Source organism: Ramularia collo-cygni, assembly GCF_900074925.1.
Source record: "Ramularia collo-cygni strain URUG2 genome assembly, contig: RCC_scaffold01, whole genome shotgun sequence".
Lineage (NCBI taxonomy): Eukaryota > Fungi > Ascomycota > Dothideomycetes > Mycosphaerellales > Mycosphaerellaceae > Ramularia > Ramularia collo-cygni.
The window spans coordinates 387570-412611 of NW_019716255.1; the positions used below are offsets into that span (position 1 = coordinate 387570).

General features: G+C 51.0%; 9 protein-coding genes; 3 read left to right on the forward strand and 6 right to left on the reverse strand.

Annotated features, from left to right (window-relative positions):
• Positions 1 to 48: 48 nt before the first annotated feature.
• Positions 49 to 939, reverse strand: RCC_00159 (related to spherulin 1A precursor; the record flags this gene model as incomplete). XM_023765315.1 has 3 exons in its annotated part: positions 49 to 317; positions 423 to 623; positions 672 to 939. The coding sequence occupies 3 exons, from the start codon at positions 937 to 939 to the stop codon at positions 49 to 51; spliced, it is 738 nt and encodes a 245-aa protein (XP_023621083.1).
• Positions 940 to 3178: 2239 nt separating this feature from the next.
• Positions 3179 to 5032, reverse strand: RCC_00160 (related to double-strand-break repair protein rad21; the record flags this gene model as incomplete). Its single annotated transcript, XM_023765316.1, has 1 exon — positions 3179 to 5032. One exon carries the CDS (start codon positions 5030 to 5032, stop codon positions 3179 to 3181), a length of 1854 nt encoding a protein of 617 aa, XP_023621084.1.
• Positions 5033 to 5638: 606 nt separating this feature from the next.
• Positions 5639 to 8789, forward strand: RCC_00161 (related to calcium/mangenease P-type ATPase; the record flags this gene model as incomplete). XM_023765317.1 has 2 exons in its annotated part: positions 5639 to 8168; positions 8221 to 8789. The coding sequence occupies 2 exons, from the start codon at positions 5639 to 5641 to the stop codon at positions 8787 to 8789; spliced, it is 3099 nt and encodes a 1032-aa protein (XP_023621085.1).
• Positions 8790 to 9005: 216 nt separating this feature from the next.
• On the reverse strand, positions 9006 to 11568 carry RCC_00162 (related to acyl-CoA cholesterol acyltransferase; the record flags this gene model as incomplete). XM_023765318.1 has 8 exons in its annotated part: positions 9006 to 9054; positions 9118 to 9488; positions 9535 to 9541; positions 9659 to 9674; positions 9725 to 9870; positions 9924 to 10536; positions 10630 to 10908; positions 10980 to 11568. 8 exons carry the CDS (start codon positions 11566 to 11568, stop codon positions 9006 to 9008), a joined length of 2070 nt encoding a protein of 689 aa, XP_023621086.1.
• Positions 11569 to 12003: 435 nt separating this feature from the next.
• On the forward strand, positions 12004 to 13506 carry RCC_00163 (related to Arginine N-methyltransferase 2; the record flags this gene model as incomplete). XM_023765319.1 has 3 exons in its annotated part: positions 12004 to 13276; positions 13329 to 13374; positions 13473 to 13506. 3 exons carry the CDS (start codon positions 12004 to 12006, stop codon positions 13504 to 13506), a joined length of 1353 nt encoding a protein of 450 aa, XP_023621087.1.
• Positions 13507 to 13519: 13 nt separating this feature from the next.
• Positions 13520 to 14785, reverse strand: RCC_00164 (related to dienelactone hydrolase and related enzymes; the record flags this gene model as incomplete). XM_023765320.1 has 3 exons in its annotated part: positions 13520 to 14454; positions 14513 to 14668; positions 14722 to 14785. The coding sequence occupies 3 exons, from the start codon at positions 14783 to 14785 to the stop codon at positions 13520 to 13522; spliced, it is 1155 nt and encodes a 384-aa protein (XP_023621088.1).
• A 666-nt stretch (positions 14786 to 15451) lies between these two features.
• Positions 15452 to 16582, forward strand: RCC_00165 (probable NAD-dependent protein deacetylase hst2-1; the record flags this gene model as incomplete). The annotated part of the gene is made up of 1 exon (XM_023765321.1): positions 15452 to 16582. One exon carries the CDS (start codon positions 15452 to 15454, stop codon positions 16580 to 16582), a length of 1131 nt encoding a protein of 376 aa, XP_023621089.1.
• A 187-nt stretch (positions 16583 to 16769) lies between these two features.
• Positions 16770 to 18675, reverse strand: RCC_00166 (related to beta-hexosaminidase precursor; the record flags this gene model as incomplete). XM_023765322.1 has 4 exons in its annotated part: positions 16770 to 16973; positions 17033 to 17253; positions 17307 to 18471; positions 18526 to 18675. The coding sequence occupies 4 exons, from the start codon at positions 18673 to 18675 to the stop codon at positions 16770 to 16772; spliced, it is 1740 nt and encodes a 579-aa protein (XP_023621090.1).
• Positions 18676 to 20339: 1664 nt separating this feature from the next.
• On the reverse strand, positions 20340 to 21677 carry RCC_00167 (uncharacterized protein; the record flags this gene model as incomplete). XM_023765323.1 has 5 exons in its annotated part: positions 20340 to 20784; positions 20864 to 21173; positions 21224 to 21274; positions 21324 to 21390; positions 21438 to 21677. 5 exons carry the CDS (start codon positions 21675 to 21677, stop codon positions 20340 to 20342), a joined length of 1113 nt encoding a protein of 370 aa, XP_023621091.1.
• Between the last annotated feature and the right edge of the window lie 3365 nt (positions 21678 to 25042).

The window sequence follows — 25042 nt, forward strand, 5'->3', positions numbered from 1 at the left end:
TCGATGAACATGAGCATCCCGTTCGGTCGGTCAAACACAAAGTCCAGCTTATGGTTTGTTCCCGATCCGGCCTTCAGAAGTCTCATCGTTGTTGGCCGCCGAATTTTTGCTGGGCTCGATGTTGCATCTCTTCATGCACTCATCAGTGCCCCAATTAGCTCCGGTACCAATGGGTGGAACAGCGGCGCTGGTATTGTCATTTGCAAAATTGCCTCCAAAGGCGGCGTTGACATACTCATGCGGAAAACCGTTGGTAAGGACGGCAGCGATGTTGAGTGTGCCGGCATCTTCGCTGGTCAGGGAAGATACGAGCTGAGCTTTGTCACAACCTGCTGATGTTTTAGTGCTGGCTGAGGAATTACACGTTGCTAGTAGGCAAAAGTCACCAATACACATGCGGGGTGTGAAGCGTAGTCGCTTACCAGTGTTGACCATCATATGCATGGCTCCAGCGGGAAACAGGGTAGCTTTTCCTGGAGTGAGGTTGGTTGTGATGAGATGCGCGCCGTTCTCCTCCCACATATACGTAGTGGTGTTACMCATGGTCGCAACAACATAGTTGGCAGCACGTGGATGAAGGTGAGGCGGCAACATGCAGCAGGGTCCAAGGTTTACCATGGCCACTGTGAGTGTTTAGTCTGAGTCAAGTTGGGGATGACAAGAGCGCGCACTGGTCAATCCATTCTTGCGTCCAGCGGCAAATGTTGCAGCGTTCATGTTGGTGACTCCACCCGGGGCCCAACTGTAGTAGGGCTTCTGCGCCGTGAAATCAAATACCCAATCCTCATCGTTCGGGATGAGCGCAAGCCGGTCGAGCTGCGTGGCGGCAAGATCGAGTTTAGAGACCATGGCCGCATCCCGGGTCTGGTCAACGGCGGAGACTTGCTGCCAGAGCAAAGCCAGAAGGAGTCGCAAGATCGTTGGGGTCTGACGAAACATGTCCTTGTCGAACCTTGAGTGTATCAGACGGAGTGCGCTTGGGTGTCGCGTTGCAGAACCACAGCTGTGTTGTAGCGTAGGGCAGATGATGAGGAGCAGAGTGTGATGTTTGCAATTGACTGATGACGAGTCTTGCAAATAAGTAGCGTTGTAGACGAGAGAACCTTGATGATCGTGCTATGGTCGAAGCTGAGACCCAAGAGGCGGAAAACAGTTCTATATACCCTGTGGCCCGACCTCAAGGCACACGAGCTTCGCATGGTCTAGTCTCAAAGATCGATGGGGCTTGCCATGCGAACCCCGAGCAAAAGCGACGTGGGCTGCAGCTCCAATATCAGTGACGAGTGATCGCGGATGGCCTTTGACACTTCATTTTGTCATTACCGACAATGATAGAGGCAAACGGAACAGGTAGCAAGTTCATGACACTTAATTCAGCCACGTTTGAATCGGACGGATACGACGATGCATGTGCTCGACGCCTTTCGGGCTCGAAATAGGCAAGTCCAGTGGATCGACCTTGCTGCGACTTCAACAGGCGAGGCCTGCAACGTGCGTTATGTTCCAGTCGATACCGACAGTCAGACTACTGGCGAGTGTCAATGAAGAACGTGGCCGCTCGTTCGTTGCAGTTTGAGGACAGAATGCTACCTGTGGGCATCCAGAGTCGGCCTCTACCCTCCAGCATCATATTTTGAGACCAGACTGGTAGCGCCTTAGTCGCGAGCCTGTGAGGATGGTACTACCGACGTGAGACGATGACCCTGGCATTCGGTATGCGGCAATGCCTGTACGTGATACGGCTTCTTCAATTCTGAACAGGCCGTACCTCGATGTACACAGATCCGTGTGATGTGGCCATATGCATCCCTGCTACGCATTTGAGATTCCGGGAGGCGAGACGGCTTCTGCGATGTGTTGCGGACCAGGCGGGCCGCTCTGCCTGACAGCGCACTGCGCCATCGAATTGGTCCAGTCGTTGAATGGGGAGCAAGCAAACGGGCGTCTAAGTCTGGAGGTTGATGTTCGGTCAATGGTGGCTCCGAGCGGCGAGAATGTGAGGAAGGCGCAAGGCTGCAGTCTTGGCGCCATCTCAGTTCCAACCTCACCTCGCTCACTGTCGTGTTCTTCAATGGACAACTGCGCTGTCCATAACCTTCCAGACTCGATCTTGTTCTCCCGCATTGCTACAAATTTACCGCTCGCATGCAACTTCAACCGAAGTCAGTTCGGCTCGCCGTATCTGGTTTGACCTGTAGTTTTGTGAGACCAAGGAAAACTGTCAATGTACCTCGCGGCTTCGAACGACGTCTGGTACATCGCACTGCACGCGACTGAACCCGACATATAGCTGTGCCGAGCATCTCCGCAGGTAGAATTCCTCTTTGGCTTGATCATGCTCGGACCGCCACATGGAGCGGGAAGATGACGACAATCGATCTCAGTTCTGCACAAACGTGCGCGCCATCGGACCATGCACAACGATCGGCGGTGTAGTCGTCATCAAGCTCATGCCATGCTTATCATGGTGATGGTCGACGGGGTGAAAATGATAGTGCTGCGCTACAACGCAAATTGGGCAGTATTCGCATGCTTTCCGTTTCCGCCGACGGAAAGTAGTGTCGCGACGTACAGCATTGACTGTGTCCACGTWGACATCAACCACTGCAAAGTCCATTTATGGCAAGTGCGACCTCTGCGTCTGCTAGCCATGACGAAGGGTCCATGCCTCGGATCACAAAAGCGTGAGAGGAAGCTCTTAATGTCAGTTGTAGCTGTCTAGGTTTCTTGTCCTCAAGCTCCTCGAAAGTGCCGGGAGCGTTAAACAAGAGTCCTGGAATTGCGGGTTCCGGTATCTGGAAAGTCATCGACGTTTGGCGGCATGTGGCCTCTCGTGCAGCTGATACGCACAAGGGCAGGACCAGGGGAAGAGTGGAATGCCACTCAAAAGTAGGCCAAGAAAAATCAATCGCTCAGTCTGGTATCTGTGCTTGATTCATAATCTACACCCCGAATTGAAAGACGCAACGATGATCAATCGCGCGCCCGCTATCGTGCCACGGTCAACGTCCCAGCCGTGATCCTCTTCAACTCATCGTCCCAAAACTCCGACCGCCCGTTCTTTACTCCATTCCGGTATCCCCCAAAAACGCATGCCAAGCACAAAAATGAGCCCCAAGAACTCCATGCTCACCGTGCGCTCAACACAACTAAAGCAGATCAGCCCACGCCTCAAGTCTTACGCACCAACCTCCACCTCCACCCGCTGACTCGCCGTTTCGCCCAACTCTGCCCAAGCTCCCCATAGTCCTCTCTTTCCCCGTACCCGAATGGGCAACCCCAGCTCCGAGCTCTGCTGCTCGACTTTTATTGCGTCCTTGGTTCCTAGCACAAGCAATTCGAAAAAGTTCTTCGTGGCTTCCTGTCGACTTGTTGTCTCTTCTGGACATAGATCGGTGAACAGAGCGCTCGCCACAGTCCTCTTGCTGGAAGTAGGTGGCTCATTCAGATCTTGTGGGTGGTCGGGTGCAAAATGCTTTCGCAGGCGATGGACCATGCGTTTGGTCTCTACAGCTACAGCTCCAGATTGCGAAGGGTGGAGAAGGGGAGCTTCTGTGACATCAAAGTTGATAGCATCTCCCATCTCGTCAATTTCCTCCTCATCCTCAACACGGTCGGACATGAGGAGAGGTGCGTCTTCGTCGTTGAGTGTGATGTCTGGGAAATCATTCAGGCCTCCTGAACTTGCTTGGAGACCTTCATCATTGTCCTCGGGAATTTCGAGCTGTGGCGTCTGATGCCGGGAGCCAGCTGGAGAAACATCTGCAACTATCCCGGAGTCGCGCTTGCGCTTCTTGTCGCCGGCCTTGCGGACAACTTCGAGTGAAAAGATGTTACGGAGCTCAGGAGCCCAGCCTTGCATACGCCCATCTCCCATCAAGTTACTAACAAAGCTGCCATTGCGTTGCATCTCCATTAATTGCAGGAGAAGTGGATCCCGAGGCAGGTAAGAAGGTGCTTTAGTGATCGCTGAATGATCGACTTGCTGAGACTTGAGGACGGCTGTCTGTAGCTCTGTTTGGGCGTCCATGCGAACTACTCTCCTTCGCTTGACGCGCTGGGCAGCTTGTACAATAGTCGGGTCTGTCTCATCCTGCCCGGCTTGATCGAGTTGGAAGGTCCGTTCTAAATCACGTTCCATGCTGGAGCGAACGGAAGAGAGTGGAGAGTCCGAATCGCGTTGTCGGCGATCTGCACGCTCTAGAGCAGCAGCGTTGTCCTTTTCGATATCTTGGTTGCCGTCCATGCCGCCCATTTGGAGGTCATCGCCCACGTTAAGAGGCTCATCGTTAAACTCCCGTGAAGGCATGACCGAACCTTCCCGTCCGCCCAAAGTCGTATCTGCGCCGAAACCAAAATCCAAGCCGAGATCATCGTCTTCGAGCAAAGTGGGCTCGTCTCGGCGTGGTGTAGGTGCTCGCCGTCCCATCTCAATGCYTGGGCCATCACTCATCGGTGTTGAGCGGATTAGATCGTCTCCACCGTCCAGACCAAGATCTAGACCCAAATCGTCATCGTCGAGTTGGAGCGTCCGTTTCTGGTTCGCGCGGGTGGGTGTCTGGCTGTCTAGTATCTGGCTCATTCCAAAATCGAGCAGAGTGGGATCCTGGCCCGGAGCGCGAGCCTCTGGCTCTCGTAGAATGTCTTCAGGATCCGGAAGCGGCGCAAAGAGGTCTAGCTCGGTGATGGTATCCGGCATCATGAGTGCCATCGGATTGGCCTTGTGGGACTGGTCCGCAGGCAGATCGACATTGCCCGGGCGAAAGGCCATTTTGATCTTGAGCAGCGCCTCGCTGCAGTCGTCCATAAGGTACTTGGCCTTGCGGTTATAGATCTTGACCACTCCCAGCAGCAGCTGCCCGCTGAGTCGCAGCGCGATTGGCGCCTGCTCGCCTCCAATGATGGTTTTGACATTGTCCTCCAAATTTGATTGCAATACGTTCTGCTTGGTGAGCTTCCGGTCGAGGTTTGACGCCAACCACACTCTCGCAAGTGGTCCGGTTTTCGTCAGCAGCAGCTCCGAATAAAACATGATGGCGGTTGGGTGGTGGCTCTGCACGCGATCAGAATGGTGGCTTCAGACGTGTTCCGGCGCGGTTTGTGTTGCAAGCAGCTGGTTGCGACTAAGTTTCTCGGCGCGTTCCAGGTTGTTGTGATGCGACGCGTCCAGTTGTTTCCCTCCTCTCAGGTGGAGCCGTCGCGCATGGCTTGCTGCGATGTGATCAAAATTCCTCCCAAGTCTGTGACCGGTTCGCACGCTAAGTCTCGATCGTGACGGTGGGGGTTGAATGTTCGGGATGGAATGTTCAAAAGGTTGGAGGCTGGCGCGACGGATGATGGTTGCAGATCATCAGTGGTGTACCTGGGTAGGCCACAGCCAGGAATTTGCCAGACGGAGTGGAGATTGCGTGGATGTACGTGGACTAAATCGGAAAGCACGGTCTTCTAGGCACGCGTGGAGTAGGGGTTCCAGATTTCCAGATGCCCGGCTCAATACTTTACGGACACATCTTCCTATTGAGAGCTCAAAGGGTACAGTGCGAACAAAGACTTTGTACTGCACCTTCCCGAGCCGCGCTTCATGGAAACCCCTAGCTGAACTGCTAGTGTGCCTAATGGCCTGGCCTCAAGTCTCGACATGTCCCGCGTTACTACAGAAGCGCTGCCTTACATGGAGCCGTCAAGCCTTCGCCCACCGATAGAGCGGATTGGAGGAGGGGAGGGAGGGTCGACCGGCCACAGTCGTAGCGCCAGTCGGATCAAGCTCACGGGTCACAAATCCATCAGCAGTCACCATGCGACCCTCTCCATTGAAGCCGTCGCGGCTCGACATTCCACTTCACTTGGGCACGGCCTACACCCCTCCGATGCCTCGACGCGCCTCCACATCCAAGGACCGAACGAGCTACCTCACGAGGAGCCCGAGCCACTATGGCTGCGATTTGTTCAACAATTCAAGGAAACCTTGATCCTACTCCTATTGGCAAGCGCTGGTATTTCTGCAATCATGGGCAACTATGAGGATGCCATCTCAATAGCAATTGCAGTGACGATTGTGGTCACGGTCGCATTTGTCCAGGAATACCGGAGCGAGAAGAGCTTGGAAGCGCTGAACAAACTGGTCCCTCACTTTGCGCATGTAATACGGACTGTAGCGGACGTAAACGGCGAGGCGAAAGGACCAGGAAATTCGAGTGCTGCAAACGCGGAGTCTGCGAGCACAACCATTTCCGCACAGCAGCTAGTGACAGGTGATTTAGTACTGTTTCACACTGGCGACAGGATACCAGCCGATATCAGAATTACAAAAAGCGCAGATCTGAGCATTGATGAGAGCAATTTGACAGGAGAGAATGAGCCGGTGGGGAAGACAGCGAATGTGGTGAATGTGGGTGCGGTGATGAATGGACACGCCGATCCAAATGCCTACCAGGGGACAGTAGCTGGAGGGGACATACGCCTTACGGACCAGATGAACATTGCATTCCAGGGTACGCTGGTTCGCTCAGGCTACGGCCAGGGCATTGTCATTGCAACCGGCGGGGACACGGAATTTGGTGCTATAAGCGCATCGCTGCAGGAGATCGAGGCGCCCAGGACACCTCTCCAGCAGACCATGGACAGTTTAGGCAAGGACCTCAGCYATATGTCCTTTGGTGTCATTGGATTGATCATGCTGGTGGGCTTATGGCGAGGCATGGCTTTCCTCGAGCTGTTTCAAATTGGGGTTTCTCTGGCAGTTGCAGCCATCCCCGAGGGGCTGCCCATCATCGTGACGGTCACGCTCGCGCTGGGTGTGTTGAGGATGAGCAAAAGGAATGCCATTGTGCGGAGACTTCCCTCCGTCGAAACACTTGGATCGGTCAATGTTGTCTGTTCCGACAAGACGGGAACCCTTACTGTCAATCACATGACTGCGACTAAGATGTGGTCCTTTGGGGACAGTGCGCCCCAGGAAGTGTCGAAGGTGCAGACAAGTTCTCCCAACGGCACCACCACACAGGCGGTTCTTCGTGCCGCCAATGTTGTCAACAATGCCCGACTCAACACGCATTCACACGGTCAGGTGACTGCCGCAAGCGCAGCTGTACTGGCCAGCACTGGTGGCGACGATCTTGCAGACGCCAAGTCCCGCTGGGCTGGTCAACCCACGGACGTAGCACTCCTCGACTTGTTGGACAATTTCCACGAAGACGATGTCCGCAGTCGAATCGGCGAGCGCAAGCACGAGATACCCTTTTCCAGCGAACGCAAATGGATGGGTGTAATAGTTGAAGGCAGCGATGGGAATGACACTGCCTACATCAAGGGTGCATTGGAGAGAGTAATCGCCCGGTGTGACACATACATATCTTCCCTGGCCGGTGAAGTTGTCATGGATGCCACACGAAGAGCAGAGGTAGAGCGTGCCGCCCAGACCATGGCAGAAGAAGGACTCCGTGTGCTTGCATTCGCATCGGGACCTGTCAAAATGAATTCCAAGCCTCGATCTCGTTCTACCACTCCTAACCCACCTTCAACATCCAACGATGAAACGTACTCGGGTCTGTGCTTTGCAGGGCTCGTGGGCATGTCAGATCCTCCGCGTAAAGGCGTAGATCGATCTATTCGCCGTCTCTTGGCTGGTGGAGTGAAAGTCATCATGATAACAGGTGACGCAGAAACTACTGCAGTAGCCATTGCCAAAAAGCTCGGTATGCCCATCAACTTGAATTCGGCACTTGGATCTCCGGTCCTCCGTGGCGACCAACTGGACAACATGTCACCCGGAGATCTTGCAGGCGTTATGGATCGCATCTCCATCTTCGCCCGCACATCGCCAGAGCACAAACTCAAGATCATCTCCGCACTGCAATCTCGCGGAGACGTGGTTGCAATGACCGGTGATGGTGTAAACGATGCTCCCGCGTTGAAGAAGGCGGATATTGGAATCAGCATGGGAAAATTGGGAACAGACGTGGCGAAAGAAGCCGCAGACATGATTCTCACCGACGACGACTTCAGCACCATCCTAAGCGCGATCGAAGAGGGGAAAGGAATCTTCTATAACATTCAGAATTTCTTGACCTTTCAGCTCTCCACAAGCGTGGCGGCGCTAGGTTTAGTCATGATGAGCAGTCTGGGAGGGTGGAAGAATCCACTCAATGCGATGCAGATCTTGTGGATCAGTAGGTCGCCTTTTGCCACATAAGAATGAAACCTACTAACAAATCTTCACAGATATTCTCATGGACGGCCCTCCAGCCCAATCCCTCGGCGTAGAGCCCGTGGATCCCGCTCTTCTGACCCTCCCTCCCCGACCTCGAAACGCCCGCGTCCTAACCCCACGCCTAATAAGACGCGTCCTTCAATCCGCGACTATCATTCTCCTCGGCACATTGTATACCTACGTCTCGAACCTCACGACCGAGGATCTGGCAGCTCATTCTGTTTCCGCACGAGATACCACCTTGACATTTACGCAATTCGTTGTCTTTGACATGTTCAATGCACTTTCCTGCCGGTCCGCTACCAAGAGCGTTCTCAAGGGGGAGCTACCGCTTTGGGGAGAGGGAGGCAATTCCATGTTTAATTTTGCAGTGCTGGGTAGTTTGGTGGGGCAGGGACTTGTCGTGTATTTCCCTCCTCTGCAGGGAGTGTTTCAGACAGAGGCGTTGGGATGGTGGGACCTAGGGAGGTTGGTGGCTGTTGGTAGTTTGGTGCTTTGGGTCGACGAGGGGAGGAAGTGGTGGGAACGGAGGAAATCAGGGGGTGGGAGCGCCGGGAGAGGCTACAGTTCGAGGGTTTAAGGAGCTGATGTATAGATGGATGAGCTTTCTTGTATATTTGAACTATTCTTCGACCAGAGTTCGACATGGTAGTCTCAAAGACTGGGGCAAGTGAATGTCTAGCTGCTTGCGAGTCGAGCCGAGGCGCTACATCAGTGAGGATACTTCCTCCGATCGAACCAAGGCGGATGTTTCACAAGCCACTCAATAGGGAGCATCCTTTCTTTTGCTCGCTCATTACACAATCAGATAAAGACTGGTCAAGACCGACGGCCCAATGAACAATCTAGAAATGAAATATCGTGGTCAGCCGGTATATTGACCAGGAGAGATTGTATGTTTGCCTTACCCAACCCAGAAGACCACATTCCCCAATATAGTCCTATCTTTCATGAACTTTGATCTGCTGAACGCCACGAGCGGCAGTTGCAAAAGCTGCGACCAGAACAGATATCCTCTGACTTTGTTAAAGATCAGAGCCATGCACATCTCATGCACCAACGCACTCAGCAGAAACGTCACGAAGGTCGCGGCCTTTCTGCTCAGTTGGAAGGTTGAAATACTAGAGTGGTACACGTGTCGGAGGAGGAAGTTGTGGACTGGTCGATTCCAGTCACGGGCGTATTGATCAAAGGTGACGCTGTTCCACCAGTCGCCGTAGAAGCCTCTGTCCGCGAAACGGGTGAGTTCGGCGAGGACGTTGAGGATGCATTCCCATATCTATTGATGTTAGCTGGGATTGGCTATTGGAGGGCGGGAATCTTACCAGGTACCTAAATCACAAAGGGTGGAAAGGTCAGCAATGTTTGACGATATGGATCAGGGGTTAGTGTAGCATGTGAAAGGATATGGGCTCTACTCTGAGAGATTATTGTACTCCATTCACTCACCATGTAAGGAGTTGCTCTGCATAGAACGTCAGCTTCATGTGCGAGATACGTCTTTATAGTACGTACCTATCAGCAGCGGAAACAGCATGTCGCTCACAATGAACGGGAACTCCTGCCAGCGCTGCTGCAGAGTCATGCCAGATTCCTTCATGGCAATAGTAGCAGCTACTGCAGGATATATGTACGCTTGACTGACAACTTGCATCACAGCCCTTATATGTGTTAGTATCATGTTCTGGAGTCCCTGAATAATCAAGGAACTTACAGCACGCCAAAGGTCGCCGCTGTCTTCTCGGCCACATACGCCCAACTTATCTCTTCTTGACGAGGATACTCCAGTTCGTAAACAAGAGTTGGAAGGATGGACCAGTCGGCCATATTGCCAAGAGTGAGGTTTCTAGGGTACGCATTTTTCCCGTTCTCGGACTTCCCATGCAATTCTTTGGTAAGCTCTTCAATCTCGTGCTTGATGACAGTAGAAAAGGTAGTCATTTGGTCGGCAGTAATGGGCTGGTTGGAGGCGAGAGCAGACGCGACTGCTGCCACTTCGCTCTTCTCGGAGCCGTTGGGGGATGTTCTGATGCTGGCAGAGGGACGTCGAATCGCAATGTTGTCAGGCCGAAGATCCGCGCCCGTCGAATTAAAGTGCTGCGAGTGGTGAGATGCGCCATTTGGGCTAGAGGGGACCTCGACCGCTTGTGTGGCTTCTAACTGCTTGAGTTTCCGCTCCAGAGACGCCTTTCGCTTGTAGACGCCAGAAAGGTGACCATTGTAGAACGCGTAGCTGTGTTGTTTCATGACGAAGACGAGACCGTGCAGAGCCACAAATATCGTGTGAGTCCATGGCCATTCGCGTAGGTAGGTGAACCCGATGACAGCTGCCAGGTAGCCGGTCTGCCACATATTTTGTATGATCCACCCGCCCGTTTCGTGTCAGCATCATCCTCTAGTATCATTTAGGGTGTACTCACTCTTCGACCAATCGATGTAGCCTGCCTTGACCAATTTCTGGAAGAACAATCCCTCGAACGTAGAGGCATACATGACACCGTCGGTGATTCCGAGCAAGATAATGTCTTTGCTCCACATCAGCTTCAAGACTTGGTTTGGTCCAAAAATGCTTCCATAGTCCCGCAGATTCCTCATAACAAGCTGGATGAAGATCAAAACCATGGAGATCCAGAAGAGGGTGAAGAAGCCGAAGAAGGGGCTATCTTGCGCAGCAGCATGTCGCCTATCGAAAGTGGTGACTGGGAAACGAAATTGTGAGCCTTGCACATGAATTCCAAGAGGGGACATTTTGTGGTTACGAATTGCATACATTGTCTGGTGAACACTAGGTCCCTGAACCTCGTACGAGGCTTCCCGCTTCCTGCATCTGCATCTTCTCGCTCGATTCGTTTTCTCAGCAGCTCTTTCAGATCAGGATCGTCTGCTGTGAGGATGTAGTGGCCTTGCTTGCCTGTCCGCTCTAGTCGGACCTGAATGTTCGCAGCCGCAGCAGCAGAGGCTCTTCTTGTAGTCTYCCCTTGCTCGAAGCTCATATCTGCGCTAGTGGGTCGGCGGCCAACTTCAACGCTCCTCCTCGTGCTGATCAATGTATCTGGATTGGGTCGGATATCGTCGTAGTCTTCCAGGAAATCATCGTCTTCATCTTCATCTTCTCCATCATCATCATCATCATCATCATCATCGTCAACGGTGGAATGCGCAGGGGCGGATACGTCGGTAGTTCTGAGCAAGGCATGATCCTTATCCTTGAATCCGACACTGCCGTTACCTTTTGACGATGCCGGATGGTCGGGATGCACAGTAGCAATGCCATTGGGACCTAAAGTCCCCGATAGCTGAGGAGCTTGAAACGTGTCTTGGGTTTGCAGCTTCGGACGTTGAAAAGGTGATTCTGTCATCATGGAGCTATATCGAGATCGACGTTGTGTGTGTGCGACTTGGYTGGTGAGATGGAAGTAACAAGACGGAACGACATAAACTGCAGCAGTGGTCCCGAAAGTTGGAAAGGCTTTGTTTGACGCGACGCATCTCATGAACGTGCTCGTTGGCGATCAATCAGCACTGACCTTGTTGGTCAATGACACGGCAGACGCTGTACTGGCGCCAACATGATGATGGCTGCGAGTCTGCGACGAAACTCTGCACGTTTCACAGGATGTGCCATGCCTTTTGATCGCGTTCATGATGGTGCTGGAGCTACCTACCTAGTTCTATCCCAGGAACAAGGGTCCGCGTCTGCCCCACGTCGAATGGCTGGGCGTTGGGTTCTTCCATAACTTTTTTCGAGAGACCGTGAGACCGGCGGGAGGATTTAACCACGACACATCGCAATCATGACCACCGCACAGGAAGACACCGCCATGGCCGTAGATACCAACACACTCAACGACGAAATCCTGCTGGCCGCCACCAACCACGATCTGGAAGCTCTGCGAAAACTTCTTCGCACCGGCTCCGCAAGAATCCAGGACCCGGAAACCGGCTTCTCACCTCTACACGCCGCAATTGCTTCTTGCGAAGCTGATAGCAACTTGAACGAGGAGGCAGGCGTAGATGGCGAGGGAGATGCTGTCCACAGCAATGCTCTTGAGGAGGAAGCTGCTCTTGCTACCGTCCAACTGCTGTTGGAGAATGGCGCAATCTGGAATGATCTCGACAAGAACGATGAGACTCCGGGCTGTATTGCCTTGAGAATGGGCTTGAAGAAGGTCTACAGAGCAATTGTGACTGCTGGTGTCATGGCCGAGCTGCTCTTCAGCAGACTTGACGAGTACGACTTGCTGCCGGATAATGATGAGGATGAGGAGATGGAGGATGATGACGCTGTTGTAGGGATGGACCCAACCCCTAGTGGTTCTGCTGGTACAACGTCAAATGGACAGAGCAACGGAGGTGCCTCGGCTGTCGATGGCTTCGAGCCTGTGCCGAATCCGCCCACAGTGCCTGAAGTTGTTCAGACGGACGAGAACGGCGATCAAACCGCACCTGAAGTTGTTCTTTCCAACCCAAACGTCAACAACCAGGACTACCTCAAATCAGAGCTCATCTACTCTCCTGGACGTCTGCTCGACTCGGACAAGAATGCTGTGATGATGGACTGGGAGACGGAGATTATGAAGGCATCCGCGGATAAATTGTGTCCAAAGGAAGGTCTGAGGACGATGAACATCGGTCACGGAATGGGCATCGTTGATACCATGTTTCTCGCGAACAACCCACAGATGCACTACATTGTCGAGGCGCACCCTGCTGTTCAAAAGCATATGCGGGAGACTGGCTGGTATGATAAGCCAAATGTCACCGTATGCGAGGGCAGATGGCAGGATGTCCTCCCCAAGCTCGCCGAGCAAGGTGTTGTGCTCGACGCGTTGTACTACGACACATATGCTGAGGACTATTCTGATCTCAAGGAGCTGTTTGAGGAGCACTGCATCGCTCTGATTGACCGCAATGGCAAATTCGGTTTCTACAACGGTCTGGGAGCGGATAGACAGATTTGCTACGATGTCTACACTGAGGTTGCTGAGGAGCATCTCAAGAACGCTGGTTTCGACGTTGAGTGGACTGTATTACAGGTACCCAACCTCAAGGGAGAACAAGATCCAGGTACGTGTCTGACAGAGACTTCGCACACCTGCCTTTACTGACTTCACCACAGGCGCCTCTTGGACTGGAATCCGCCGGTCGTACTGGGAAGTTCCCGAGTAAGTGTAATCCACACATGATGCGCTGGTTCTGCAGCCGATTTCCGTCCCTGCTTTGCCGGCCCGTCTGGCATCTCGCTAATGGTTCTTCTGCTCAGGTACCGACTGCCCACATGCACATGGGTTGGTTGAAGCACGTTTCTGGTCAGGAACCCTTCGCGTGCCCACCATCGGCAGCCTGTTTGGGTCTCGCGGGTAGCCCGTTCTCCGCCCTTGGCTTGCCCCAATCTGCAAGAAGACCATTGCTTGGGTGGCTGTCCTCATCCAGCACCTTGGCTGCTGTCTCAGCTTCGTAGACTGGCAACCTCTTCAGGCCCTGCTTCTTGAAATTCTCCGGCACAAGCGATGGGTTCAGCAGTCCAACTTGCACCAGAACGGAAGCTTGATCCCAATAGGTCGATTCGGAGACTAATTTCCCTCCGCGCACGCTCACCACGCTCACCATAGCGATATGCACCTGTTTCCCCGTGGGCGCTACGCTGGGAAGGATCCAAGGAATATCATGCGTGTGCTTGAAGCTGACAATCATCTCATCGACGACTCGATCAACTCCAAGCGTTCTGCTGATGAGTTTGACCGTTAGACTGGGAGGCCCTTTGGAGATGAAGTAGTCTTTGTAGAACTTCAAAAGCTGCTCTTTTCCAACACCTCCTGTCATGGTTGGCACATTGTTGACGAAACAATCGAGTGCCATCGTTCCGAGTGCCCCGGCAAGATCGTGACGTGAACAAATCTGGCTAACGTGTGCGTCCTTTGCAGATTGGAGACCTTTGTCTAGTTCGACCTGAAATGCCTTTCGGATTGTCGTAAGACTTCGAGTCCAGCTCAGAGATGCTGCGATTTTATCGTACTCTTCGAGATCGAACTCTGCGAAGCCAGGCAGGGTTCCTTGGTAGGTGTACGAGGGGAATGCAGGTGCGAAGCATTGAGATCCGGCTATATGGCAGAGTACCTTCAAGTGCACGGGATACTTGGTGTTGGGTTTCGGAATTTCGGTTGGATAGTAAGCTATGAGAGCTGCGAGCTTGGGTTGAGGTTTGATGTGGAACTCCAGACAATCTGTTGCGGCGCTGGCGAAAGCTTGGGTATTGTTAGAGCGCTTTCCACATACAGTAGTGGACAGGAGAGGAAGACTGACCAATGATGCCATAGCTTTCACCTATCTCTAGGTCATCGGCGAGGTGCTTCAGCTCGTTGAAATATGCTCTACCTCCCCCTCGGTAGGGAAGATATGTGGCTTTGAAGCCTTCCTCTTGGAGGTAGCTCAAGAACAACGTATCGAATTCATCTTCATCTAGAAAATGTTACTACTAGAGAGATAGGACGTGACGGCTGAGAAATGCATACCTGCTGTAACATACAGCTGGGTTGGCCTGCTGTTGAACTTGAGGAAGCCGCTTGAGGTGCTCATTTTGGTGTTCTGGCCACTCTCCGAGTCCTCTCGTCAGGAATGGCAAGATCCTAGTGGTGTATGACCGATTACTACAAATCATTATAGCTGTGAATGCTGCTTTTCTGGCGCGGGGAAGACTGTCTTCCCAAGCTACTGGCAAGTAGAGCAGCGTACCTCGCAGGACCTGAAAGACAACAGATATGCCAAGAATAGTATCCGCTTTCCGAAAATGAGATGAGTTTATGTATTGTGCTGATCTCCTTGCACGTGAAAGGAAGTGAATCGGACCTGAACTTTAAAGGAAAGGCAAGGGCTACGTCATCGCGCCTGCTCGGAATTAATCACTCGGCTGCAGAGGAGACGAACCACATCTTACCAACCAGGCCTTATCACAAGCGAAAGTGAACGTTCTCGAAGCGATCATAGGGGAAATCGATCTCCAAGCTCGTGGTCTTGATATTTTGCCACGTTCTGGTGGTTGACATTTCTTTTTCTTCTCCACACCACCACCAGGTTGTTCATCCATCGCAGACTTCATCCACACACAATAAACTCCGCTGTCCAGCTTCGCGGGACAATCAGGAAGCCATAGGGCGAAAACATAAGAACCACCGCAACCAAAAGGGCGGAAAGACTGACAAGTCCAACAATCGCTCGCGCGGAAGTGTCGGACGTTCCTTCAAGATGGGCAATGAGGAGAGCTCGCCGGTCAACGAGTCGGTCGAGCCACAGGCTCTAACCRACAGGACTATCGAGGCTGTTGGAGAATACATCAAAAGTGGTCGGGCGCGGAAGATTGTGGTTATGACTGGAGCTGGCATATCAACTTCAGCAGGAATCCCCGACTTTCGATCTCCCGATACTGGACTGTATGCAAATCTTGCACGGTTGAACCTTCCCTATGCAGAGGCTGTGTTCGATATCAGCTACTTTAGGGACAAGCCCGAGCCTTTCTACACGCTTGCCCATGAAATCTACCCTGGAAAGTATCGACCGACCATCACGCATTCCTTCATTCGGCTCCTTCACGACAAAGACTTGTTGCTCAAGCACTTCACACAAAACGTGGATTGTCTTGATCGAGAAGCGGGAGTACCGGACGACAAGATCGTAGAGGCGCATGGCTCTTTCGCTCGACAAAGCTGCATCGAATGCAAAGCACCATATCCTGAAGCGGATATCAAGAAGCACATCGCATCCAAGACGATCCCACGATGCTACGACTGCAAGGGACTTGTCAAGCCAGAGATTGTATTTTTCGGTGAACAGCTACCTGCTGCCTTCTTTCAAGCACGATCTCTTCCGGCCGAAGCGGACCTTTGCATCGTTATGGGAACAAGCTTGACAGTACAGCCATTTGCTAGCTTACCGTCAATGTGCAGAGGTTCCACGCCGCGTGTTCTCATTAATAAGGAGCGCGTGGGAGGCCTAGGCACAAGCGCAGATGATGTGCTTATACTTGGRGACTGCGACGAGGGGGTAAGAAAGCTTGCAGAGGCGTGTGGTTGGCTTGATGAACTGGAAGCGCTGTGGGCTTCCACTGCTCCGAACTACAGAACTGCGAAGAATGTCGAAGTCGAGCAGCCCGCCGGAAAACAGAGGCGTACAGATGAGGAGCTAGAGGAAGAGATTGCGCGATTGACGAAGGAAGTCGATGAGACGCTCAACTTGTCGAAGTGGCATGAAGAAAAGGTTCGCAATGAGCGGCTTCCCACTGAGCCAAAGAAACCACACGAGGACAGCAAGGGTAGTCTTGGGCACATCTTCATCGGTCAGAAAGCCGACGATGACAAGGACGGTTCTTCAAAGCTCTAAAAAGTATGCGTACATTAAGCCTGATGACTGTTCATACGGCAAGCAACCCACCCGTCGACAAACGCCAACATATGACAGTAACCCAATGCTATGCCGAAGGTCAATCTTCTACCACGGATGCAAGTCCGTGGTTTGCGTTTGAAAGCTCAAACTTCTCAGCAATGCTGCTTCAGTCCGATTCGGCACATTACGCCTCCGGGAACGCGCACTGCGTCCCATTCTGCGTGCAGTAGGGTTGGAAGGAGGTATCAGCTCGGATACCTCGAGCGATGAGTCGCTCCCTCATTTCGGCGAAACGAGGAGAAGCCTCGACGGTGGATCGGTTTTGTCCGGATGCATCCTTGGCACCGCTCCAAAGGACCTCGCCGGCAGCGCAGGCTCGTGGCCAGACCTTTACAAGATTAGCTCAATTTTTCGCCAAATTTTGACATGCACCTTCAGACTACTCACCATTGGATCCAGGTTCTCAGTGTCCGTCTGTTCTGACCAAATGTGCGTCTCGCCTCCAAGGACCAAATGTGCGAGGTCCTCAGGAACTCCACTCAGTGGATCATAGCCGTACATGGCACGCCAGTTGTGCACAGGTGCGCAGTAATCTTGGAATGGAAAGAAGTTTGCGGCATTGGACGGGTAGAAGTCCAGGAATTGTCCTTTGCCGCAGTCGAGATACCCTAATATACTTGTCAGTTTGAAACTTCGTCTCCCCGTCATTGGACTCGCTTACAGTAGTTGGAGTTGCCCACCAAGGCTTGGTAGCCTTTGGAGACGACTTTGGCAACAGCCTCATCACTCTGCCATGTTTGCACAATCGTGTTCTTCGGAAGAGTCAAGTTCCAATCCAGCAGCATCTCCTCCCAAACCAGTGGCACGAGACCGTAAGACTCGACCTGCTTCATGTTGCGATCCATGTATTTCTGCATGAGTGGTTGTAGCACTGCACTGTCGTTGCTGCCCACTGTATCATCCAGGTTATAGGCATTCTTGTTTACTTCGTCGCCTCCCAAATGGAAGTAGCTGGTGAAAGGCTCGAGGCGTGGGAGCAGGTCATCGAACATCTTCTCCAGAAAGTCGTATACCTTGGTTGAGTTCAGCTTCAAAGTTCCACAAGGAGGCTGAGCGCAGTAGTCCGTCCACTTGGGCTGGACGTTGAAAGCGGCGATAAGTTCTGGATGCGAGAGAGCGATCGAGGCGGTGTGGMCAGGGTTGTCAATCTCAAGCGCAACCTCGACACCCAAAAGCGCGCCGTACTGTTGGAGAGCTTTGACATCTTCCTTGGTGTATCGCTGCCAATTGACATACACACCCTTGTCGGCAACCTCTGGCAGACTGTCAATCTCAAGCGGCCAAGACTGACTATCGGTCACATGCCAGTGAAGTCGATTCATCTTGTTGTAAGATAGAGCATCGATCATGCGATACAGGTCAGCCATTGGCTTGAACGACCTCGATGTATCGACATTGAGTCCACGCCACTTGAACTTGGGAGCATCGGTCACAGAGACTGGAGCAAGCGGGGTGTAGACGGTACCGCTTGAGTGCTTGTAAAAGAGCTGCGAGAATGTAGTCAGGCCATAGAGCAGACCGATCGAAGTCTTCGCAGACACGTTGACTTTGCCATCTGCGGTGACCTCCAAGGAATAGCTCTCATCCAAGTCAGTGCTAGGCTTCAGGATGTTTTCCGGATCGGCCGCGGTTTGCGTAAGGGTGATTGAGGAGATGTAGGTGGCGTCGCTGCCCTCTTCTGGTTCGAAGTTACTCAACCGTGGGTGGAACTTCCAGGGCAAGAAGTTCTGCTCGAAGAGAGTCTTGAATGTTCGCTCCACGGCATTGTTGACGATCTGGTTGCCAGATGTTGCATTGCTCGATGTGCTCTGGGTTCCCGATGAGTTCTGTTCGAGATTTGTGAGCAGTTGCTCGGTTTGGAAGAATACGGTGGGTCTCACATTCTCCGCTCCGTGATAAGAAACGGTTACATGCTCACGCGCGATCCACAGCACCTTGTCTCCGTGGGAGTACTCCGTAGGCAGCGGCCATACTGCGAATGCACTGGACACAAGCAGTGCAACCGATGCAAGACTCCGAATGRCGACCATTGCGCCGGTGTGTTTGGCCGTGATGCTGTTGATTATGTTTGTGATGATGGCAGGAAATCTGCCTCCCTCTTTTGAATACAGCAAACAGCGGGGTCCGCCGCCCGAGATCTGCAGCCTTGCCGGGATCCCTTGTGTATGAATTCGAACAAAATCAGCAGGACTTCCTATTTACGTCTGCCTTGCATGCTTGTCTTCCCCGCCCCAAGATGATGATAGCAGTAATCCACAATGGCAGTCGTGAGTACCTGCATACAAACTCGCTTGACCTGCCGTCGCGAGTTCCGTCAAGTCGTGTTCAATTTAGCACCTCATGCAAGCATGCTTGCGAGAGGGAGGGAGGGCTGCCGTAGAACCTATTGCCGCCGTCGTCCGGCGAGCAAGATGCGAGATCGGCTCCACAGGGACCTGGGGCTGGAAGGACCTGGAAGGGTTGTGACATGACTCTTTGAAACGTTGGACGGCCGCCACGCGATTGCTGATGATTTCGACAGAACGTGCATGATATCACTTCAAACACGATGAAATGAGAATTAAGAAATGAGGATGTGCAACTGTCCTCTTGATGGCCTCGACGACTGACGTTCGAACAAAGCAAAGGCTCCAGACGGCCGCTACCCGTCCGCGATGGTGGAATGGAAGGCGGTGGCACGATCCGCGGGTCAGGAACGCGCTTGTTCCAACCGAGCTGAACACGATCTTTCCGACCTGACCTGAAGGCTGTGACCACAGCAACACCTAATTCGAAGCAAGCTGCAAGACTTCGTCTCAAACGCAGACTGGCATCCGCATAGTCGTACTGCAAGCATGCAGTACTTTTTCCAGGCATCCCATTCCTTTACCTAGTCCTGCTCGATAGCAGCCGGCGGCAACAGAAACGGCTCCCAGTAACTTATGCGGAGCATCGGRATCGCAAAGCCGCCAGGCTCATGATCGCAGACTAACCCGCGTGGACCAACTTCGCGCCCTGGTGGTGAGTTCTACTACAGGCTGAAATCTCGCTACTCTGGCTTGATTTCGCGCGGGATCTAATGGAAGTACTCGTTAGCGGCAACGGCGGCCACCGTAGTGATAGATCGCACCAGCTCTTCTCAACACGCGGTTCACAGCGCGGCCTCCAGTGGCTGTCCGCATATGGTGGGAATGAGACCTGATACCGGCTCTGTAGACTCCATGGAAGCGCCCACACTCTACTCGTCGTTCACAGCAACTAGGAAGCGGGCGCGAGTGGAAGTTCTCTCTAGTACGACGCCTCGAGCAATGATTCAAGAGTGATACGCTGCTCTGAAACGGGCGTCAGTGGAAGGCTGCAGTAGGTACAGTAGTCGCTGTTGTAGAACCACATTCTGGACTGCCAGCCTTGCAACGTTTTCGCGGTCTTCCCACGATGTAGCGTGTCCCATGCAGCGGGAACGAGTGGAAGTCCTCGTTAGTGAAACGACGGGGCTTGCAAGCTGCAACGTCGTTGTAAACGCTCGACACGGTTCAAATATGGCTCTGTTTCGGGAGTGAGTGGGTGTTTGGCTAGCACAAAGTTTTGGAACAACCAAGCATTACTACACGCTGTCTGAACAAGGGCCAGTGAAACTGAAGGTTGCCGCCCTACCGGCTGCAATCTGTAGGTGGTAATCAAATAACAGCGTATAGCAGTTGTCTCCTGTATAAATCTACAACATCCGCATGCTAGCATTCTGCCCGCTAGGCGCCTCGTAAGGACCATAGCCCGGTCTCGGGAACTTTGGAGAGCCATCTGCATTCCAGGTGAACTTTTGCGTCCTAATATTTCTAGCCGCCCACCCACTTATCGGGTTTTCCATGCCGTGATACACGATCCAGTCCTCGGTACCGTCCGGACTGGTTGTGAAGCTTGCATGACCGACACCATAGGCTTTATCCAAAGCGTTTTGGTAGAAGACACAGCCATCGTTATTTTTCCGCCAATCCGCAGCATTCATCGGGTCATCTCCAATAAGTTCGAGCTGGCCAAGACAATAGTTACGGTTGTCGCTACGAGCAGCACTGTAAATGATGAACTGCTGTCCGGTTTCCCTATTTGTGAGCTGTTGAGGGCCTTCGTTACTGGAGAGCCGAACATTTTCCATGCGTCCGTATCTGCGATGATGTTCAGCAATTGTTGCGTTTGCTCGCACGTTGTTAAGGCTTCGCAAGCTCCGCCCATCATTCCACTTACGGTGTCTTCTCCCACGCATTAGTGGGCACCGAGATGGTCTGTCGCTGTGTAATGTTGGAGGATACCTCCCAAGGATTCTTCATCTTGGAGATGCACAAGTTGGCGGGCCAAGACTGGTAAGCCGAGAACCAGCACGAGTAGATGTGGTAAAGACCGGTCGAATGTTGGAAATATGTCCCATCGATGGCGAACTGGTCATAAGTGTCCAGCTGCGATTTCAAAGTCCAGTTTCCAGACATTGGGTCCGAGGAATCGCATCCCAGGACATACATGCGGTGATTGACAGCCGGGCAATTCCAGTCGCAAAGCACTGGGTGTTCGGTTAGTGCAATTTGTGTCCAAAGCGTCTTTTCCACATACTCTCGGTCTCGGGGGGAGGATTGTCATTGTTGGGATCGGCGGTAAAGATGACTATAACTGAAAGTGAGCCTAAATTTGGTTGGGGATCCATTTTACATACTATACCAGCTATCATCTATGAAATGAAGCTCGGGTGCCCATAAATCGGTGGAATATGCCTCACCTGGCTGGAATTTGTCAATCGCTGTCAACATGAGATTGTAGGATCGCATACAGGAGGCACGAAAACTGCCTTGGCATCCGCATCATCCCAATTCGTCAGACTGGGGCTTTTCAGGATGGTAATGTTATTGTAATTGGTGTAGGTCATGTAGTAAATTCCGTCGTGCTTCACCATCCAAGGATCTGCGCCCGAGGAAATGATTGGATTGGTGAAGATGTTGGAACTGTTGGTCTGAGCAAGACTGAGGCCAACAACGGCCATGAGCAGGGCAAGCAGATTTGAAATGGCCATGGCTGTGACTGGACTTGGGCTTTGGAAGGATGTGAGATGGAAATGAAACTGGAAGAGAGACCAAACGGAACATGGAAGAAATATGGACAGTCTGCTGGATAATACCATTTATCCATGCATGCGGCACGCACTGTGCGAGGATGCAACTTTGCGGAGAAACTCTCTTGCCCTCGTACTCCTACCCAAGGTGGAGAGATCGATGTGGAGCGCCGATCTGCAATGCGGGCGCTTCTTGGCTTCGATGGGCTGCCGCGTCGTGTGCATAGTATTTACTCTAGCGGAAGAGAACTTGTAATGAGTTTGGATTGTCGAGAGTTGATGCATAGGTACATGTAAGGTACCTTAGGTAGGACAGGTCGGAACAGGGAGTGAGCCGGAGGGAGGTGTCGGAGGGAAGTTCTGCCACGTGCGAGGATCCGCTTTGTCGGCAACTTTAGAAGTCATGCCGGCCAAGTGCGCCGTTTACGTAATGCGCTAATATTTCCAAAATCCTCCTATTTAGCCAATTAGCTAACCACTTTATCGAATTAATACGCTATAACCGTCCGTCTAATAGAGGCCGCATTAAAGGAGCTTAAAGATAGAACTAATCTATTACTTATAAAATTAGCTACGAAGTATAGCGTTATACGTAGCACCCTTACGAGGTAGTATAATAAAGAGGTTCTTTCGATAGCCGAAAAAGCCGAAAACTAATAGTTGCTCTTATACTAATAGAAGCGTACGCTAGTTCGCTATATTAATAAACTTACTTTATACGGAATCCCTCCTACTCCTTTAATACTTAGGAACCTTATATAGGATATCTATAGAACCCTTCCCTTACGCTCTTAGTATAGATCCTTCGTCCGAAGGAATTAAGAGCTTAACTCTTACTACCTTAATATATTAGATAACTTAAGAAAGAAGGGAAATAATAGCCTATCGTATAAAGGCTACTTTAAGCTCGTTTAAGAGAAGGTTAAGAAGTATAGGATACTACTATATAATACGTATAATATAGATAAAAAGGGCTTTATAATTAGAGTAGTTTAGAAGGCTAAAAGAGTCTTTACTAAGGTCTATTATTAGAACAAGCTAATACTAGGGCCTCTAGAGGATAGTAACCGTAAATAGATTACTTATATTGCCTATATCTATATAGATTTAATATCTATACTACCGGTATTAATTTATAAGGCTATAACTAGCAATTTATAGACCTCTTAGGTATAGAATATAGAACTTAATACGGCTAGTAGCTTCTTTAGCTCTTTTATAAGGGTAAAGATGTAGTAATATATTAGACACCCGTAATTACTCGATTAGAGATAAGACTAATTCTTATAGGTTAAATGTGCGCTATACGTAGGAGTTATGTATACGCTAAGCCTACGCTAAGTAGTTAGGTTATATTACACTCCCTTCTCTAAGGTTAGTTAATCTAGCTACCTCTATTAATCCTATTATTATAAGGGCTCTTATACGGCCCTTATAATTACCTCCTTCCCCCTATACGAACTAGCCTTAGTTCGGGGGCTTAGGAAATAGAGGCGCGCGCGCGTCGTATACGTCGCGCTCGGGGTCCGTAGACTCTATATAGTAAAGTACCTATTTTCTAAGCAACCTTCGGGCTATTTATATAAAAGCCGGCTAGTTAAACTAGCTATATAGGAAGTAGCCGCTTTCGGAACTTTATCCTCCTTCTAGTAGGCTAAATACCGTACCTAGAAAGGCGAGGGTTTAATTCCCTTAACGACCGCTACTCGATAAGAGGGTTAATAAGTCCCCTACTACGCGGCGTATACGTTACCGCTACTATCCGTAAGGGTCTTATATCTATAGATCTCTAAGTAGGTTATTTGCTAAGTAACCTACTCTAGTAACTACCTCTTATTAATATTCTTTCTATCTTATAGATTTCTCTTCTATATATCTACTCTTTATTATACCGCTACGTACTCCCTATAAGCGTCGCGTACCCGACCCGCCGGCGACTCCCGCTTAAGCGTCGGCGAGTAAGCGCCGCGCCGTCGAGGTACCTACGGCCTATCGCCGCTATACGCGGTTAGTATACCTTCGTATTAGCTATCGCTATAACGCTATCTTTAGCGCGTTTAAGCGCAAGTACGACTACTATAAGTAAGTAACGCTTATTCGAGACGCTTACTCCTCTCTTACGTAGCGCTAACTTCCCTTAAAGGAATAATTATTATAAGTATAAACCCGTACCGGTAGCGATACGCCTACGCTACGATAGCGTTATAGCTACGGCCTAAGAGCTTAATTTAGTAGATACTACTAAGTAGAAGGGCAGTTAGAAGGAAGCTACTTATAAGGCGGCGGTAAATACCTTTAGTATTAAGTTAGATACTTAGATCCGTATTAACGAGCCTACCTCGGGTATACGGCGTATAAGTAGCGTAGTCGAGGCGCCTAATCTTACTCGCTTAACGAACAATCTTATAGCTATTACTTAAGTCGGTTATATTATAAGTATCTCGCCTACTCCTCGTATACGTCTATAATACTAACCGTCTATATAGTAGTTAGAGATAATAGGGCAGTCTACTAATACCTTCGATACTACCCTTACTAGAAACGAGCTATTCGAGAAGTCCGAGGCGGAGGAGAATAAGTTCGAGTAGAGTGCTTAGCGCGTTCTCTAGGCTTACGTAGCGTATACGCCTATCTTATAATATAGTCTATAAAGTAATCCCCTTTAGGTTTAACCGTAATAAAACTACTTAATTCTTATTACTCTTCTTCTATTTTACTCCGCTCTACTTCCGAGCCTCTTTTACTACGCGGCCTCTATATATACGCGGAGCCTACGCCTCGAACCTATCGAGAGCTTCGTAGTCTTTAATATATATACTAGGTTCCTACTAGTTATATTCTAATAGCTATCTACGCTACTTTACTAAATAAAACGTTTCGCCCTTCTATACTCTTTTATTAAGAATCTCTTTAATCTCCTACTACCTATCCTCGTCGACTACGAGTAGTATACGCTCCTTTTACGCTTTACTCTTCCGGCTAGAATATAGCTTTAATAGAGTAACGTAGAAGACGTTATAGATTCTTACTAAGGTAGGTAACTATAAGCGATACGCCTAAGTCCCGATTACGTTAATTACGCGGTATAGGCCTAGCTATTTAGGTCCTATCTTCTTCTTACCCTCTAGCTTAAGGTTCTTCGTAGAGAGAAGTACTAGATTACTAATATTAAAGCTTATAGGCTTATAGCTCTTATTATAGTACTTTAACTATTACTCTTTAGCTTTACGCTATCGCTTAGTAAGCTCCTTATATACGCTACGTATACGCTTYGCTAAGTCGATAGCGGCCGGTATTCTCCCTTCTAAGAGCTCGTCCCGAGCGAT